The 20104-nt window shown below is 42.6% G+C and overlaps 1 protein-coding gene across 20 annotated transcripts in view; it reads left to right on the top strand.

Annotated features, from left to right (window-relative positions):
• SV2B (synaptic vesicle glycoprotein 2B) overlaps positions 1–20104 on the top strand; it is a 218317-nt gene that overhangs the window by 166172 nt on the left and 32041 nt on the right. For 18 of the 20 annotated variants that reach the window (XM_067029562.1, XM_067029569.1, XM_067029566.1 and 15 more), the window contains 4 exons: positions 1192–1372; positions 1713–1864; positions 15260–15393; positions 16820–16909. In XM_067029562.1, coding sequence (XP_066885663.1) covers positions 1192–1372; positions 1713–1864; positions 15260–15393; positions 16820–16909 — 557 coding nt within the window. The remainder of the gene's footprint in view (positions 1–1191; positions 1373–1712; positions 1865–15259; positions 15394–16819; positions 16910–20104) is intronic. The other 2 variants (XM_059057000.2, XM_067029574.1) reach the window with 1 other exon arrangement.

The raw sequence follows: 20104 nt of genomic DNA, 5'->3' as shown, positions 1-20104 counted from the left end.
GTGAAAAGTTACAACTCACATGAGGGAAGGGAATCCTAGTTAGTGAAAACCATTCACAGCACCAAAGTTATCATTTCTTTTCATCTCATGGAATAAAAATAATAAAAGAAGGAAATCTGCCACTGGGAAGATAAACCAGAGCTTAGTTGAATTGCTCCTTTTGGGGACCCACCTTCCAGTTGATTAACCAGCTAATGAAGCTGTTTGCTTTACATGGGCCCTTCCCAGCACACATCTGCATAAATAAAGCATCCGCAGGTCAGGAGAAGCTTCCTTTCTGTGAAAGACAAATGATGTTCTTCGTTTGATTTACAGTCAAGGCTGAGCAAAAGAACACTTACCTAATTTGTATTCAGCATTTCCATTGCATGAAAGACATTCTCCAAAATTTCCTTCTTGGGTTTAGTAAATGATGTACTAGCACAGTCGTCGATAATTAGTAAGTACTCAATATTTAGTAGGAAAGAATTATCCATGTGCTTCTGGAGATTTACCACCTCTATGAGGATTCTTGCTGGCTTCATTGGAATTCCATAAATGTGTGTACAACAATGTATTTAAATGATATCATAACTTAACTGATTCTATTACAAGGCACATAGTAGTTACATGTGTTGAAGAAAGGATAGCTCATTGCTCCTCTCTTCCACATTCCCCTAAGAAATCTGAACATTGGTTGTGGCTTGGAAAAGTCCTTCTTGGGTGTTTAATAAAATAAACTGTCTTGTTGGGAATTGCTGTTTTCACTTGCACCATGTTTTTCCTTCCCATTGTTCCCCATACCTGCTTGGCCACAATTTTCCCTAGAAAATTTCTCTAAGCATAACCCCACAAGGACTTTTGTAGCACCAACACTTTTTTTGCTTAAAAATAAAATGACAGAATTTCCCTCATCTGCAGATTATGCTTCTGAAAAAAGATACATCAGACTCAGCTATGGTTGATCTATTTTAGTATGTATACATATGTGTAAACCTGGTGAGACTATTATTTTTTGAAGAGCATTCCTAAGAAGTCACATATGTCCAACATTTCTAATTGGCCACCAACATCTGTCACATTCCACCTTTTATGTCTGTGACACAGAATTTCTAGGATGTATTAAAATGGGCATCAGATTTTCTAAAATGTTGCATGGCCTCTAATCTCTTGTATTCTCTTTCCACCCTCTCCTCTTTCTTCTCCTCACAGGGCTGATAGTCTACCTAGGAATGATGGGGGGAGCCTTCATCCTGGGGGGCCTGGCTGATAAGCTGGGGAGGAAGCGAGTCCTCAGCATGTCCCTGGCCGTCAACGCCTCCTTCGCCTCCCTCTCTTCCTTCGTACAGGGATATGGAGCCTTCCTCTTCTGCAGACTCATCTCAGGCATAGGGTGCGTAATTACAGAGGTTCAGCTGGACCCCCCCCCCAACCCCAAGACCAGTGGTCCATCCATCCTGATACCCTGACTCTGAGTGGTACCTCCAGAGAACTTTGAACTGAGTTTTTGTTTCACTTCCAAGATACTGTGTTAAAGTTGAACCTTAGAAAGGGGTTAGGTTGTAAAGTCAGTCATAAGGTCAAAATAACCCAACACTGCCTTGGCCGGTCTTTCGAATTCACTGAGTTATTTCACCACTGAGCCTAAGGGTGGGACAAGGCAATTGGGTTCCTGCTATGACCATTTTTAGAGTCTGACTTGGTTCTTACTTTCTGGCATTTTCTCTCTGCAGTATTGGGGGTGCTCTGCCCATTGTTTTTGCCTATTTTTCTGAATTCTTGTCCCGGGAGAAACGAGGAGAACATCTCAGTTGGTTAGGCATCTTCTGGATGACTGGAGGCATCTATGCGTCTGCCATGGCCTGGAGCATCATTCCACACTATGGTGAGTGCACTGGCTTAAAAGAACCCAGGGGCCCTTGTTACTATGACACCTGCATCCGAACAACATTCCCTGTCCTCAGCCGTATTCCCACACTCACTCACAGTTCCTGTGTACGACCTTGATCTTTCTAAAGAAATTCCAACACTGGAGACACATGGCTAATTTCAGTACACATGTCTTTCTGGAAATAATACAGTCTACCCTCCCTCACTTCCTCCCTCCTTCTCTCCTTTCCTTTCTTCTTTCCTTCCTTTTCTTTGAAAGGACTTCAACCTTCATCTCCTCCACCCCTCCTCCTCACAGCAAGTTAGGCTCAGTAACCCCATTTTATAGATGTTGTAACAGAAGCCAAGAAGTTGGTGACTTGGCCAAATTGATGACTTGGTCTTGGTCTGACCTTGAATCATGATGCCCCACCGCCCTCAGTGTGGTGCTCTCATATACCTTCCATTTTAGTGCCTGCTGTCACTCTTTCAGCTGCAAACGTGGAGCAGCCCTTACAGACAAGGTCTTGGTTTCAGCTGAGACAATTTTATTATCTTGAATAATTGCAAAAACTGGATTTTCTGGGCAGAGACTTGGCAACATTAACTTTCACTATTGGATTTTATTAAGAGTAAAGTAGGGAGAAGGCAGCAGTTTTGAATTTGATTATGCCTTTTGAGTATCCTGGGTAATATCATCATTACCCTTCAAAATTATATTTGGTGAACCACTGATTATGGGTGTAGGCTTTGCCATCATCCAGAATCCTGCAGACCATAGGGAGGAACAGAAACTGCCCCTGAAACTGACCAACAATTCTCTACCCATTCCCTTCCTTGGTGTGTGTGTATTTATTGAAGTATAGTTGACTTACAATGTTGTGTTAGTTTCAGATGTACAGCAAAGAGATCCAGTTATTCTTATTTATTTATTTATTGGAGTAAAATTGCTTTACAATGTTGTGTTAGTTTCTGCTGTACAATGAAGTGAATCAGCTATATGTGTACCTATATCCCCTCCCTCTTGGGTTTCTCTCCCACCCTCCCTATCCCACCCATCTAGGTCGTCACAGAGCACAGAGCTGAGCTCCCTGTGCTATACAGCAGGTTCCCACTAGCTATCTATTTTACACATGGTAGTGTATTTATGTCAAACCTAATCTCCCAATTTGTCCCACCCTCCTCTTCCCCGTCTGTGTCCACATGTCTGTTCTCTACATCTGTGTCTCAATTCCTACCCTACAAATAATTTCATTTGTAACATTTTTCTAGATTCCACATATATGCGTTAATATATGATATTTGTTTTTCTCTTTCTGGCTTATTTCACTCTGTATGACAGACTCTAGGTCCATCCACATCTCTACAAATGATCCAATCTCTTTCCTTTTCTATGGCTGAGTAATATTTCATTGTATATATGTACCACATCTGCTTTATCCATTCATCTGTCATGGGACATTTAGGTTGTTTCCATATCCTGGAAATTACAGCACATTGTAAATGGTGCTGCAATGAATATTGGGGTACATGTGTCCTTTTGAATTATGGTTTTCTCAGGGTATATGCCCAGTAGTGGGATTACTGGGTCATATGGTGGTTCTATTTTTAGTTTTTTAAGGACTCTCCATACTGTTCTCCATAGTGGCTCTATCAACTTACATTCCTACCAACAGTGCAAGAGGATTCCCTTTTCTCCACACCCTCTCCAGCATTTACTGTTTATAGATTTTTTGATGATGGCCATTCTTACCAGTGCGAGGTGATACTTCATTGTAGTTTTGAATTGCATTTCTCTAATAATTAGTGATGTTGAGCATCTTTTCATGTGCCTCTTGGCCATCTGTATGTCTTCTTTGGTGAAATGTCTATTTAGGTCTTCTGCCCATTTTTTAATTGGGTTGATTTTTTTTTGATATTGAGCTGCATGTGCTGTTTATATATTTTGGAGATTAAACATTTGTCCATTGCTTCATTTGCAAATGTTTTCTCGCATTGTGAGGGTTATCTTTTCCTCTTGTTTATGGTTTCCTTTGCTGTGCAAAAGCTTTTAATTTTAATTAGGTCCATTTGTTTATTTTTGTTTTTATTTTCATTACTCTAGGATGTGGGTCAAAAAAGATCTTGCTGTGGTTTAGGTCAAAGAGTGTATTTCCTATGTTTTCCTCTAAGAGTTTTATAGTGTCTGGCCTTACATTTAGGTCTTTAATCCGTTTTGAGTTTATTTTTGTGTACTGTGTTAGGGAGTGTTCTAATTTCATCCTTTTACATGTAGCTGTCCAGTTTTCCCAGCACCACTTATTGAAGAGGCTGCCTTTTCTCCATTGTATGTTCTTGCCTCCTTTGTCATAGATTAGGTGACCATAGGTGTGTGGGTTTATCTCTGGGCTTTCTATCCTGTACCATTGATCTATATTTCTGTTTTTGTGCCAGTATCATACTTTCTTGATTACTGTAGCTTTGTAGTATAGTTTGAAGTTGGGGAGCCTGATTCCTCCACCTCCATTTTTCTTTCTCAGGATTGCTTTGGCTATTCAGGAACTTTTGTGTTTCCATACAAATTGTAAAGTTTTTTGTTCTAATTCTGTGAAGGATGGCATTGGTAGTTTGATAGGGATTGCAATGAATCTGTAGATTGCTTTGGATAGTATAGTCATTTTCACAATATTGATTCTTCCAATCCAAGAACATGGTATATTTCTCCATTTGTTTATGTTATCTTTGATTTCTTTCATCAGTGTTTTATAGTTTTCTGAGTATAAGTCTTTTTCCTTCTTAGGTAGGTTTATTCCTAGGTATTTTATTCTTTTTGTTGCCATGGTAAATGGGAGTGTTTCCTTAATTTCTCTGATTTTTCATTGTTAGTGTATAGGAATGCCAGAGATTTCTGTGCATTAATTTTGTATCCTGCAACCTTACCAAATTCACTGATTAGTTCTGATAGTTTTCTAGTAGCATCTTTAGGAATTTCCGTGTATAGTATCATGTCATCTGCAAACAGTGACAGTTTTACTTATTCTTTTCCAATTTGTATTCTTTTTATTTCTTATTCTTCTCTGATTGCCATGGCTAGGACTTCCAAAACTATGTTGAATAATATTGGTAAGAGTGGACATCCTTGTTTGTTCCTGCTCTTAGCGGAAATGCTTTCAGTTTTTCACCATTGAGTATGATGTGTGCTGTGGGTTTGTCATATACGACCTTTATTATGTTGACGTAGGTTCCATCTATGCCCATTTCCTGAAGAGTTTTTATCATAAATTGGTGATGGATTTTGTCAAAAGATTTTACTGCATCTATTGAGATGATCATATGGTTTTCATTCCTTAATTTGTCAATATGGTGTATCACATTGATTGATTTGCGTATATTGAAGAATTCTTGCATTCCTGGGATAAATCCCACTTGATCATGGTGTATGATCTTTTTAATGTGTTGTTAGATTCTGTTTGCTAGTATTTTGTTCAGATTTTTGCATCTATGTTCATCAGTGTTATTGGTCTGTGATATTTTTGTCTGGTTTTGGTATCAGGGTGATGGTGGATTCATAGAATAAATTAGGGAGTGTTCCACCCTCTGCAATTTTTTGGAAGAGTTTGAGAAAGGTAGGTGTTAGCTCTTCTCTAAATGTTTGATATAATTCATCTGTGAAGCCATTTGGTCCTGGACTTTTGTTTGTTGGAAGATTTTAAATTACAGTTTCAATTTCGTTACTTGTGATAGGTCTGTTTATATTTTCTAATTCTTCCTGGTTCAGTCTTGGGAAATTTTACCTTTTCAAGAATTTGTCCATTTCTTTGTGGTTGTCCATTTTATTGGCATATAGTTGTTTGTAGTAGTCTCTTATAATCCTTTGCATTTCTGTGGTGTCAGTTGTGATTTCTCCTTTTTCACTTCTAATTTTATTGATTTGCACCCTCTCCTTTTTTTTTCTTGATGAGTCTGACTAAAGGTTTATCAATTTTGTTTATCTTCTCAAAGAACGAACTTTTAGTTTTATTGATCTTCGCTATTGTTTTCTTCATTTCTATTTCATTCATTTCTGCTCTGATCTTTATGATTTCTTTCCTTCTACCAATTTGGGTTTTCTTTGTTCATCTTTCTCTTTTTGCTTTAGGTGTAAGGTTAGATTGTTTATTTGAGTTTTTCTTGTTTCTTGAGGTGAGATTGAATTGCTCTAAACTTCCCTGTTAGAACTGCTTTTGCAGCATCCCATAGGTTTTGGGTCGTCATGTTTTCATTGTCACTTGTTTCTATGTATTTTTAAATTTCTTCTTTGATTTTTTCAGTGATCTCTTGGTTATTTAGTAACGCACTGTTTAGTCTCCATGTATTTGTGTTTTTTACAGTTTTTTTCCTGTAATTGATTTCCAGTCTTATAGCGTTGTGGTCAGAAAAGATGCTTGATATGATTTCAATTTTCTTAAATTTTCTGAGGCTTGATTTGTGACCCAAGATGCGATCTATCCTGGAATATGTTCCATGTGCACTTGAGAAGAAAGTGTATTCTGCCACTTATGGGTGGAATATCCTATAAATATCAATTAAATCTATCTGGTCTATTGTGTCATTTAAAGCTTGTGTTTCCTTATTTATTTTCTGTTTGGATGATCTATCCATTGGTGTAAGTGGGGTGTTAAAGTCGGCTACTATTATTGTGTTACTGTCAATTTCCCCTTTTATGGTTGTTAGCATTTGCCATATGTACTGAGGTGCTCCTAAGTTGGGTGCATAAATATTTATAATTGTTATATCTTCTGGGAGTGATCCCTTGATCATTATGTAGTGTCCTCCTTATCTCTTGTAGCACTCTTTATTTTAAAGTCTGTTTTATCTGATACCAGTATTGCTATTCCAGCTTTCTTTTGATTCCATTTGCATAGAATATCTTTTTCCATCCCCTCACTTTCAGTGTACGTGTCCCTAGGTCTGAAGTGGGTCTCTTGTAGACAGCATATATATGGGTCTTGTTTTTGTATCCAGTCAGCCAGCCCGTGTCTTTTGTTTGGAGCATTTAGTCCATTTACATTCAAGGTTATTATTGATATGTATGTTCCTATTACCATTTTCTTAATTGTTTTGGGTTTGTTTTTGTGGGTCTTTTTCTTCTCTTGTGTTTCCCACCTAGAGAAGTTCCTTTAGCATTTGTTATAAAACTGGTTTGGTGTTGCTGAATTCTCTTAGCTTTTGCTTGTCTGAAAAGCTTTTGACTTCTCCATAGAATCTGAATGAGATCCTTGCTGGGTAGAGTAATCTTGGTTGTAGGTTTTTCTCTTTCATCACTTTAAATATATCCTCCCACTCCTTTCTGGCCTGCAGAGTTTCTGTTGAAAAATCAGTTGATAACCTTATGGGGATTCCTTTGTATGTTATTATTTGTTTTTCCCTTGCTGCTTTTAATATTTTTTCTTTAAATTTAATTTTTTTTAGTTTGATTAATATGTGTCTTGTTGTGTTTCTCCTTGGGTTTATCCTGCCTGCGACTCCCTGCACTTCCTGGACTTGGGTGACTATTTCCTTTCCCATGTTAGAGAAGTTTTCCACTATAATCTCTTCAGATATTTTCTCAGACCCTTTCTTTTTCTCTTCTTCTTCTGGGAGCCCTATAATTGAAATGTTGGTACATTTAGTGTTGTCCCAGAGGTCTCTTAAGCTGTCTTCATTTCTTTTCATTCTTTTTTTTAATTCTGTTTTGCAGCAGTGAATTCCACCATTCTGTCTTCCAGCTCACTTATTCGTTCTTTTGCCTCAGTTATGCTGTTATTGAGTCCTTCTAGTGTATTTTTGATTTCAGTATTGTGTTGTTCATCTCTGTTTGTTTGTTCTTCAGTTCTTCTAGATCTTTGTTAAACATTTCTTGTATTTTCTCAATCTGTGCCTCCATTCTATTTCTGAGTTTTTGGATCATCTTTACTATCATTACTCTGAATCTTTTTTTCAAGTAGGTTTCCTATTTCTTCTTCATTTATTTAGTCTTGTAGGTTTTCATCCTATAAGACTTGCTCCTTTACCTGTGACATATTTTTTTTGTCATTTAATTTTTTTTTTTTTTTTTTTGATGGGCGGGATTGTGTTCCTGTCTTTCTGGCTGTTTGACCTGAGGCTTCCAGCACTGGAGTTTGTGGGCTGCTGGGCAGAGCTGGGTTTTGGTTCCAAGATGAGGACCTCCTGGAGACCTCACTCCAGTGAATATTCCCTGGGGTCTGAGGTTCTCTGTTAGTCCAGTGGTTTAGACTCAGAGCTCCCACCACAGGAGCTCTGGCCCAACCCCCAGCTTGTGAACCAAGATCCTGCAAGCCATGGGGGAGGCAAAATAAAAAGAAAAAAAAAGAAAGAAGGAAAAATAAAAAAGAAAAAAATGAGCAGAACAATAATAAAGAGCAAAAAATAAAATAAAATTAGAAAACTAACATATATTAGAAAGAGAAAATATATATATATAGATGAAGCAACAACTAGAAGGTAAAACAACCTAAATAGTAAAAAAGAGGAGGAAAAAAAAAGCCAGAAAAGACCTTGGCTGTGGGGGGTGGGGCTTAGGCAGCGGCAGGGTTTAGGTGGTAGGTGTGGCCTATGCATAGGACTGGAAAAGGCCCTGGTGGGGTGGGGGGTGGGGCTTAGGCTCAACGCAGCAGGAGGGGCCCAGGAGTGCCTTGGAGGTTGGAGGACCAGGTCCAGGACCCCAGCAGGCTCACTGGGCCCGAGTGGGTGGGGGAAATGTGCCTAGCATTTCCCCCATCCTCTGATCCTTGAGGGGCTCACCCCATTGGCCTCTCTTCTTCTTCCCGCCCCTCCTTCCCTCCTATGCCCCTAGGACCCCCGCAGCCAGAGGGGGCCTCCGAGAGTGGAGGACCAGGCCTGGGAGCCCAGCAGGCATCCCAGGGCTTGAGGGAAACAGCTGCCATGCCTCCCCTGATCTTCCAGTCCTGGAGGGTTCCCCATCCGTCTGCCTCTCCTCTTTTGCACCACCCCCCCGCCTCCCTCCTATGCCTCTAGGACCAGTGCGGCCTGGAGGGGGCCTTGGAGGGTGGAGTAATCAGTTTGGGAGCCCTGAAGGCTTCCCAGGGCCCAATTGGGCAGGGGAAATGCTAGGCGTGCTCCCCCTGATCCTCTAAGCCCCCAAGGGTCCCTCCAGGCATGGGAACCCCTACCGCCTCCCAGCCACCCCTCAGGGGCACAGGTCCTGTCTGGCCTCCACTTCTCCTCCCCCCTCACTCCCCCCACATCCTACCCAGTCACTCAGGGGTTCCTCCTGTCTCCTTAGGCATTGAGGTCCCCCACCAGTGTCTGGCAGGTGCCCTAGTTGTGGGAAGATGCGAACTCCGTGTCTTCCCACACTGCCATCTTCCACTGTGCAGCTCAATTCTTCTTTTCAGATTCTTTTCCCTTATAGGTTATTACAAAATATTGGGTGGCCAAAAAGTTCTTTTGGGTTTTTCCATAACATTTTACAGAAAACCCCAAACGAACTTTTTGGCCAACCCAATATTGAATATAGTTCCTGTGCTATACAGTAGGTCCTTATTGGTTATCTATTTTATATACAGTAGTGTGTATATGTTAATCCCAAACTTCTAATTTATCCCTCCCCCCTCTTTCCCCTTTGGTAACCATACATTTTTTTCTATGCCTGTGGGTTTATTTCTGTTTTGGAAGTTCATTTGTATGATTTTTTAGATTCCACATATAAGTGATATCATATGATAATTGTCTTTGTCTGTCTTACTTCACTTAGTATGATAATATCTGGGTCCATCCATGTTGATGCAAATGGCATTATTTCATTCTTTTTAATGGCTGAGTAATATTCCATCTTATATATGTACCACATCTTCTTCATCCATTCATCTGTCCATGGACGTTTAGGTTGCTTCCATGTCTTGGCTGTGGTAAATAGTGCTGCTATGAACATAGGGGTGCATGCATCTTTTTGAATTAGAGTTTTGTCCAGATATATGCCCACAGGTGGGATTGCTGGATCATATGGCAACTCTATTTTTAATTCTTTAAGGAAACTCCATAATGTTCTCCATAGTGACTTCACCAGTTTACATCCCCACCAACAGTGTAGGAGGGTTCCTTTTTCTCCTGGTATGCTTGTTTTAAATCTGACCCTCTCTGATGTGTGTTCTGGGCTAATGGAGGCTTCTGTATTATCTCTTTAAGAAGAAGCTTTGGTGTAGACAATCCCTATTGTATTAGTTAGGGGCTGCTGGGTATATTACCCTGAGAACCTGATAAATCCTGAAATCTTAGTGGTTTAATACCAAAGACGTTTACCCCTCCTGCAAAGCCCGGCTGGTGTTTCTGATCTGCAGGCAGCTCTGCTCCATCAGTAATCCCAGGGCTCAGGTTCCTTCCAGCATGTGATCTACGCTCTTCAACAGGTAACCTACATGTTGGTTCGGTGAAAGAGCATGGACAGTTGTATGTGGGTGCTTTTGAAGGGCAAGCTAGGAATTGGATCACATCTTCTTTGCTCACATCCCATTGGCCCCAAATCTGTAATATGACCACACAGTACAGCAAAGGACACTGGGAAATGTGACCTAACTATGTGCTCAGAAGCTAGTGGAAATGGGTTTGGGACCATCATGTTACCTTTGCCATATCCCACTGGATTTTTTTTTTTTTTTTTTTTTTTTTTTTTTTTTTTTTTTTTTTCGGTATGCGGGCCTCTCACTGCTGTGGCCCCTCCCGCTGCGGAGCACAGGCTCCGGACGCGCAGGCCCAGCGGCCATGGCTCACGGGCCCAGCCGCTCCGCGGCATGTGGGACCCTCCCGGACAGGGGCACGAACCCGCGTCCCCTGCATCGGCAGGCGGACTCTCAATCACCGCGCCACCAGGGAAGCCCCCCACTGGATTTTTAAAATCAGAAACAGAGAAGAAATACGAACAGGAATAATGAAATAAAGAGTTGAAGGGTTTTCCAGATAATTCTGTTACCATAGGTAATTCTACATAATTTTAGATACAAAATTGTATTACTCCTGATATCAGGCTCTGCCTTCTACCCTTCCCCAAAATGCATACTTTAATTATCCAGGCTGTTGGTTATATGGGTCCAAGGAATTGCTTTTGTCCCCACAATTCTTGCTATATGATTTCCCCTGTTAATTGATCCAAATGTGTTAACACTAAGAAACTATTTCTACATATAAATTGAGTTAGAAAAGTTTGTTGGTGTGGGGGGGAAACAAATAGACTCTGGATAAAAGCTGAGTCAAAATAGTGGTTCTTTGTAATTTGGGACAGGTCACTCTAGCTTGTCCAGCCTTGGTTCCTTCATCTATAAAATGCAGAGAAGGAAGCAAAGAGAATAGACTGTGGAGATCCGATCTGTGCCAGCCTTAACATCCAGCAGTTCTTGGGAGGCAAATAATGTTGAGAAAATTTTGGAGACGATTCTAGTATTTGGGCTGGTTTCCCTTCAAGCTGCATTAGCAATTCTAGCCCTATTTGCAGACTGCTTGTTCCACAAGGGAATTGCCCTCACAACCAACCAATGAGCAAAGGTCCTTGGCTTCCCTCTGGATCAACTTAAGTCATGTACTCACTTCAGCCAATCACTAAACCCCAGAGGATGCCAGGTCCTGGGTGTTTCATATACTTTCTTCTCCTTCCCTGGCACTGGGGATGGGGTCAGTCCCACCCAAACCACAAATCTACAACCCAGTGGAGAGGAAGGATGGGAAGGATGTTGTGAGGGGAGCAACCCACAATAGTCACTACAAACTGCATTATTTTTTCACTTCACTTTGCACACACAAACACACAATGTCTGGGTGTCTGGTTTCTAAAAAAGCAATATGAGAATTCAGGCTGGGGACACATTGACCAAGACTAAGTGGGATGCCCGTGGCAGAGGGGCCACATAGTTCCTGGCTGATAGCAGGGCTTGTGGTTAAGTATCTTACTTCAAATGCATAGGATATTTTCCTATTTGTATGCCTGAAAGAAATCTATGGCTTTTACATTCCATAAAAAAATACCAGCCCAGGGCCTTCCCTGGTGGCGCAATGGTTGAGAATCCGCCTGCTGATGCAGGGGACACGGGTTCGTGCCACGGTCCGGGAAGATCCCACATGCCGCGGAGCGGCTGGGTCCGTGAGCCATGGCCGCTGAGCCTGTGCGTCCGGAACCTGTGCTCCGCAACGGAAGAGGCCACAACAGTAAGAGGCCTGCGTACCACAAAAAAAATTAAAAAAATAAAAAATAAATAAAAATACCAGCCTCTTGGATGATTAGTCTTAATTGAAATAGGCATTAACTTGAGGGCAACCCATCCTAGAAATATGGTGGACTAGAATCACAGTGTAACAGGAGTGATTATTTATTTTAAACCTTATTTTACCAGGACCAGATGTTCTGTCCACAGTGAATAGAGACATTTGATGATATTTCCCAACAGACCTAAGACATTAATCCTCTAAAACCCCCTCCACTAAGCAGGGACAAATGCAAGGGTGATCCGGAAAGGAGATTTGATGTTTGTACTTAGGTTGTGCAAACCATTTAACTGCTTTTGCAGGAATGAAGTGATGGGAGGTCTTGGCACCAGGAATTTGGGTGACTGAGTCATTGAGAAAGAAAATTACAAACCTCAGAATGTTTTTCTGGGAACTCATGGGCATAGCCCCCCCAAAATGGATATATTATGGAAGATTAATTCCCACCGTAGTCAGCAGCACCAGCTGTTTGAGAAATCCTGATGGAGAAAAGTAGGGCAAGCTGAAAGATCCGTGACCAGAACAATCCCTGTCTCCAAATTAATAGTAGTCCTATATAATTGGAATCAGTTCACAGTTTAATTTTAATTGATTTAAGGCCCCAAAGATGTGCCTAATGAATGTGATAAGTGCAGATTGCTAAAGTCACCGTAAAAACCAGAGAGGCATGCAGGAATAATGGATTTTGGATAATTTGCATATATTGTCATTAAGAAAAAAAATTTCTCTGAGGCAGACTACTTTCTAAACATACCTGCTTCTGCCCTTCTCTTGTTACCCACCTGAGTTTGACTGCTATGTAGTTTGTGTCAGCTTTATTTCTGATTACGCTAGAGTAGTTTTTGGACATGAGCTGAGGATGTGGAAATCTTACTATGGTTTTGCCTTCTTCTTTCTGTTGTCACTCCCGAGAGAGGAAAGACTGTTTAATTAAAATTAAAATGATCAAACAGGGACTTCACTGGTGGAGAAGTGGTTAAGAATCCGCCTGCCAATGCAGGGGACATGGGTTCGAGCCCTGGTCCAGGAAGATCCCACATGCCTTGGAACAGCTAAACCTGTGCATCACAACTACTGAGCCCACACGCCGCAACTGCTGAAGCCCATGAGCCTAGAGCCTCTTCTCCGCAACAAGAGAAGCCACCGCGATGAGAAGCCCGTGCGCCGCAACGAAGAGCAGCCCCTGCTCACTGCAACTAGAGAAAGCCCGTGTGCAGCAACGAAGACCCAAAGCAGCCAAAAATAAATAAATAAATTTATTAAAAAAATGAACAAACTCCAGTGAGATGGAAGGAGAACAGGCCAGGCTGTGGAAAAAAGAGATTTGATTCTGATTGAGAATGTTCTGTGGCCATTGTGTAAAAGTGGCCACAGCCCCATGTTTTTTCACCTGGGATTCCCTCCGGCCAGCCATTCCACTGTGCAAATAGAGTAAGAAATATCTGCAGAAACAGCAGATACTGATTAGGAGTCCCCTGCAAGTAGAACAAATTGAACCATGATGGTGAGAGAGAATTCAAGACATAAACTTCCCACCTCCGGAGTTGGCCATATAGTATATTTTTAAGTAAATGGAACAGAGATTTTACAGCCGAATAATGTTCACTGTTTGAACTTTAGAAATCAATATATTTATTTATAAAGTTTGGTCTTTTTAAGAATTGCTGTTGGAATTGTCTTCAGAGTTTGTTTTGAGTGCCATGAGAGAACCAGTCTATTTCATAACCTTGGCTTTAAAAGAAAACAATCCTTTTGCTCATATTCATCTATTTTACTCAACATCTTTGGCACTAACTGTCCTGTAACTATTTCTTTTTATTTATTTATTTTTTTTGTGGTACGCGGGCCTCTCACTGTTGTGGCCTCTCCTGTTGCGGAGCACAGGCTCTGGATGCGCAGGCTCAGCGGCCATGGCTCACGGGCCCAGCCACTCTGCAGCATGTGGGATCTTCCTGGACCGGGGCACGAACCCGTGTCCCCTGCATCGGCAGGCGGATTCTCAACCACTGCGCCACCAGGGAAGCCCCATGTAACTATTTCTAAACAAATCAAATCTACCCTCAAAGCAGGTGAATTATTTTTGGTTGCCGGGAGCTTTCACACACAGCAAATCTGTGGAAGTACCTTTACCTGCCTTCTACAGCTGTGAAAACCCACCAACATAACAATAACAATGTGAGAAAGCCAGGATTTGAACTCTGATCTATGTGACTGCAAAAGTCCAGGCACTTTTCTCTGTGTTATCATTCCTTGAAAGAGGGAAATTTGCTACTTACCAAGATATTTGAAGGAATGTTTTGTAGATCCTGAAGGCAATTTCTGAAAATGAATTTTAGAAATGCTTTGAATAATGAAAGCTGAGTAGGAGCTATTCACCTCTGCATTTCAATGATGGTAGAATTCATTTGAATGTAGAAGCTCAGTTTCTTTAAAAAAAATTAGTATTATCACTGACAGTGTTTTTTCAAAGTGTGGTCCTGAACCTTGTGCATTGGAATCACCTAGAGCTGGTATTGCCCTTTGACTTAGGTAAGACTAATCCCCCATCAAAACCCTGGGTCACACAAGGCCCTGCTCTGGCTTTGCTCCAGCTGTACCTCTTCCCATGAGGCAACATGTGTCCCTAAGGCCACAACCACACTCCATCCAGATCATGCTCTGGCTACTCAGGAACTTGGACTCCCCACTAAACTCAAGGGATCATGACAAGGACACCCACTTTTACCATGGTGGTGTGTGTGGTGTGACCACACGTGTTGACATGAGGCCCCTCATTCTACAGGAGGGGCTGGTGGGGGGACAGATGGGGGTCCTGTAAAGGCGGGTCTCGGGCAGGTCAGGACTTGGCCTTCCAGCTCCTTATTTGTTAAGCAGGAGGATGGCACATCTGTTATCTAACAGTTTAACTGAAATTTTAATGAATATATAGAAATATGGGATGGTGCCTCTATTTGTACTCCTACCCAAGGCCCTGTAATTGTCAGGCCGGGCCTGCCTACGGGGTTGACAAGATGCAGATTCCCAGCGCCTTTCAGAATCAGAGGCTTTGGGGACACAGCCGGGGCGTCTGCATGTTAACCTGCTCCCCAGGTGATGCTCTTGTGCCCCATGCTTTGAAAGCCAGTTCTTGAAGGTCACTCTAAGACCGTGTGTCACAGATCCTCTGACTGCTTCTTCACAGGCTGGGGCTTCAGCATGGGCACCAGTTACCACTTCCACAGCTGGAGAGTGTTTGTCATCGTCTGCGCTCTGCCCTGCACTGTGTCCATGGTGGCCCTGAAGTTCATGCCAGAGAGCCCGAGGTTTCTGCTAGAGGTGAGTCAGCGCCCCCAACCCGTGTGAGGGCAATGGAACAGCGACAGGAGCTAGCCCTGCTGCTCCAGCCCCTTGGTCCCATGTTGGCTGACCTGGACCATCATTAAATCCATCGTGATGGTTGCATGCCTGGGATTCAAGGACTGCCAGAGCCGAGGGATGAGCACAGAGCAGCAGCACTGCTCCCCGAGGCTGGGTGGAGCTGGAGGGGGCTCTGCTGAGGATGCTTCTGGCACCCACTTTCCCCAGAGGTCCTGATTATGAGGCTCTTCAAAGCTGCATGCAGTTTTTCCATGTTACGGCTGTGAACTGGGTTGTAAATCTGTCACTGCTCCCAAGCCCTTCAAGACTCTTGGCTTTGCAGGACCTCTCTCCTCCAGAAAGCTGCTCCCAGAGTCCTATGAGGTTTCCAGCTTGGTGGTGGTGGTGGTGAGGCTCTCATGCTTGTGGTGGTCAGACAGGCAGGGCTGGTGGAGGGGCGATAGGACTTGAAGGCTCTTACAGCCCCAATTCTACTTATAAGCCTCCTTCTAGCTTTCTGTAGACTGACCCTCCTTGTTGAATTTCTTCTTTCATCCCATTGATCAGGTTCCAGATGCAGCGAACAGTTTTTTATCCATGCTTATCTCAAAAGTTACCCTTCATTGTGTATGAGTTTCCTAGGGCTGCTCTAACAAAGGCACACAAACCAAGGGGCTCATAGTAACAGAAATTTATTGTTTCACAGGTCTGTTGGCTAAAAGTCCCCAACCAAGGTGTTGGCAGGGCCACACTCCCTTGGAAGCCCTTAGGGCAATCTTTGCTTGCCTCTTTCAACTTCTGGTGGGTTGCTTGCATTTTTTGGCATTCCTTGGCTTGCAGCTGTTTCACTCCATTCTCTGCCTTTGTCACCACACGGTGTTCTCTCTATGTGTCTCTGGATCTTCACATGGACTTCTTATAAGGACACCAGTCATGGTAGATTAGGGGTGCACCCTACCCCAGTATGACCTCATCTTAATTAATTACATCTGCAGCAACCCTGCTTCCAAATAAGGTCACATTCTGGGGTACTGGCAGCTAGAACTTCAACATATTTTTAGGGTTGGGGACACAGTTCAACCCATCACATGCTATGTCTTTGCTTTGCCCTGCCAGGGAGGAACATGGCTCCCACCCTGCAGTCTATTCAACCTTAAACTATGAGTAGTTACTCATAGCCTATGATGATAATAATACCCAGCATTTACACCTTGAAAGTACAACCTTACTATCCTTCCAAGATGGGCTGCGACAGAAACTTGTCCTAGTGTTTCACAAGCCTTAGATAGTAACACATCCGTGGCCAGTCGCCTCAGACTTGGGTATCAGTACCTGTTGGGCTTGTAGTGCTTTCCACCTCTAATCATCAAAAGACTGTTCATGTCTCTCTCCTTGGTTTTACCAGATGGGCAAACACGACGAAGCCTGGATGATTCTCAAGCACATTCACGACACCAACATGAGAGCTAAGGGGGCCCCAGAGAAGGTGTTCACGGTGAGTGCATGGTCACCTATGCCAACAGGAGGGGGCCTCTCCTCTTCACTGCTTTGGTTTGCTAAAAAATAATTTTATCATATAAGCACATCCCAGAAAATTTGTCAAAAGGAGAATAAAGCCCCTGACATTCCTATTACTGCATCATAATTATTCTTTGCATTTTGATGGATACCTTCTTGGTACTGCTAATTGTTCAAAATGGCAAAGGGAAAAACTAGCTGTATTCATATAGGGATAACCATATGTACATATATTTACATATATCAATGCATATAGATTATCTAGGAGTACTTATAGGCATTCTATATGTGTCTCATAGTATTCAGAATCATCCTTTTAATGGACATTAGTGTTAGAAACATTAACACAGTTTTCATAAACATGTCCCCAATGTTAGAGATTCATAGGCCCTATTTTATTACCTTGTTCCTGCAAACATTGCTGCAGTGAACCTTTTCCTGCACATAGTTCCTTTCCTTTCATGTTCTGGGTTTGTTTTCTAAGAGTAGACTCCTAGAAATAAAATGAGTGGCTCAAACAGCATGAATATATATATATATTTTTTTCGGTATGCGGGCCCCTCACTGTTGTGGCCTCTCCCGTTGTGGAGCACAGGCTCCGGACGAGCAGGCTCAGCGGCCATGGCTCACGGGCCCAGCCGCTCCGCGGCATGTGGGATCCTCCTAGACCGGGGCACGAACCCGTGTCCCCTGCATCGGCAGACGGACTCTCACCCACTGCGCCACCAGGGAATCCCAGCATGAGCATTTTTATAGCTCTTGAGATGCATTGCAAATTACATTTCAGTAGGGTTGCAATGATCTGTGATACCACCAATGATAGGGTACCTGTTTCTCAAAATCCTTACCAGCATTGGCTGTTAGCCTGGATTTTCTTTCTCACTAGTTTAAAAGGTGAAAAACTAGCCAATGGCAGTTTCCACGGGGAGGTCCTGTTAGTTACCATGAACTGTGCTCTTCCCGCCAAGCTGTGGCCAACCACATCTTGGTTCCACATGAGGAATACCCACGGCAGGGTCCCTGTGCACCTGTCTGCATGACCCCCTTTTAGACCAACTCCAAATCCATTTCTTCAAGGAAGCCTTCCTGAGTTAACTCCCACGTACTCCAACTCACTGCTTTTGCTTCTTTGGCTTCCATTATTTGAGTCTGGAGTAAAACACTTTTTCTTGTTAACCTGTTACTTGAAACCCCTGATTCTCAGGCAGGACCCCATAGCAGCTAAGAATCTACAACCTGAAGCCAGACCAGTCTGGGTCCAAATCCTGGTTTTAACATGTTCTAGCTGTGTGGCCTTAGGCAAGGTACTGTCTGTGCCTTATTTTCTTCATTGGGAAAAGAGGGATAACAATGTCTATAAATACAGTTATGGTAAAGGATTAAAATCAAGCACCTAAACTGTGCCTGGCTTAGAGTAAATACTACATAGATGTTAACTATTATCCAGATATTTTGTCATATTTTTTAATAAATAAACTCAAATAATAGATTTCATAGAAAGTTGTCCAGTGGCATATTTCCCCAATTCCAAAGCTCCTAAAATTATCTAAAATATGGGACCAGTCCTTTTATCACAAACATTTATTAAGAAGCACTATTAACAATATTTATAGACTTTCCGGTTGGATAAACAAAATGTAATTGAAAATAGAACTTGTAGTTAGTTCATTTTCTTAATCCTTCCTCAATTAACTTTCTTATTAAAAATTTCCCACACTTAAAAAAAAAAGGAAGAAGAAGCACAATTAGCAGAACTACTCCAAATGAAAGATGATAAAGGAATTAATGGTTCTCCCAACCTCCCATCCCCGCCGCTCCCTGTGATGGATTTTAATGCTGCAGCTGGACTGCAGGTCTGGACCCCAGATGTTAGCAGGAGCGCCCTGTCCCCTGGGGTCTGGGTATGCTTGGTTCAGTCCTGCCTCCCACCCCCACCCATTCTATAGCCTTCTCTCCAAGCTCCTGCTTATTCCTAGGAGATGTTACTGAGTCTTTGGGTATAACCTCTGCATTTAGAAGATTTCACCCTTTCTCAGGAAAAGGGAATTTAAAAGGTCACAGGCTCAGTATTTCCATTCTGACTTGATGATCATAGTAATTTTGTAGAAGAGGATGACTGGATGGGCCAGGAAAAAAAAAAAGAAAATAAAAACAGCCTGAAAGTGTTCCTGACCTCAGACAGCTGGGCAGTGGCTGGAGTCAGGAGTGATACTCAACCCTGCTGAATGGGGTCGTCTGCTATGATCCTGTGCGCTCCCCTCTGTAGACGGTACTCACAGTAAACATGCTCATGGGCCTGGAGGAAGAGCTTAGGGTAGGCCAGGCTCTTAGTGTTCATGGTGAGCCCTGGATGTGGCCCTCCTCACATCCACCTTGGAGCCGATGGGGTTCAGGACATGATACCCCAAAATATGGCACCTCGGCATATTGAATATCATAAGCTGAAGGAGTGTGAGAAAACAGCAGAAGTAGACATGTCACTCTGACCTCCCCCTGCTCCCCTTTTTTCCCTGAAACAGGCCATGAATCTCCCACATGGAAGGTGCTCTGCCTGCACCAGGAGGAAAGAAGACATTGTTCTCAGCAGAGATGGGGAACTTAGAGTCAAGAAGGCTGTATCAACAAACTTTGTGAAACTAACCCTAATCATCCTAATTACTTATTCACCATTTATTCACCCTAGCCCAAATCCCTTTGTCTTGTCAGTTCTTCACAAATTTACTGTTTCTACAAGGTGTAAAAACTTCCTGGGCTGGTCACTTCTTCGGGGCTTCATTCTCTTGTGAAGGCTCCCACGGACATGTAAAAATTCAGTAAAATGTGGATGCTTTACTCCTGTTAATCTCTCTTTGCCAGTTTAACTTCCAGACCCAGCCAGGGTGCCTAAGAGGGTAGAGGAATACTTTCCCCTCCCCTACAGAGCCCTGGCTTTCACCAGCCCCATTCGCTACCTCACAAGCTTCTGAACAGCCCCCTGGCAGGTGTCCACTGAAACGCCTTTGGAAAGGGGGTGGGTTGAAGTATTCCCCTGAGAACCCATGCTCTGCAAGGCTGGGGTGAACACAGACCACACAGACTGTATTCTACTTTAGACTGAAGCAAAGCCAAGTATCCTGGTTAATTGTAAATTAGTGTAACTATGCTTGCAAGTTGTCAACACACCCACTCCCAG

The sequence above is a fragment of the Kogia breviceps genome, chromosome 3 (genome assembly GCF_026419965.1).
Source record: "Kogia breviceps isolate mKogBre1 chromosome 3, mKogBre1 haplotype 1, whole genome shotgun sequence".
Lineage (NCBI taxonomy): Eukaryota > Metazoa > Chordata > Mammalia > Artiodactyla > Physeteridae > Kogia > Kogia breviceps.
This window is presented reverse-complemented; position numbering and strand designations above follow the sequence as displayed.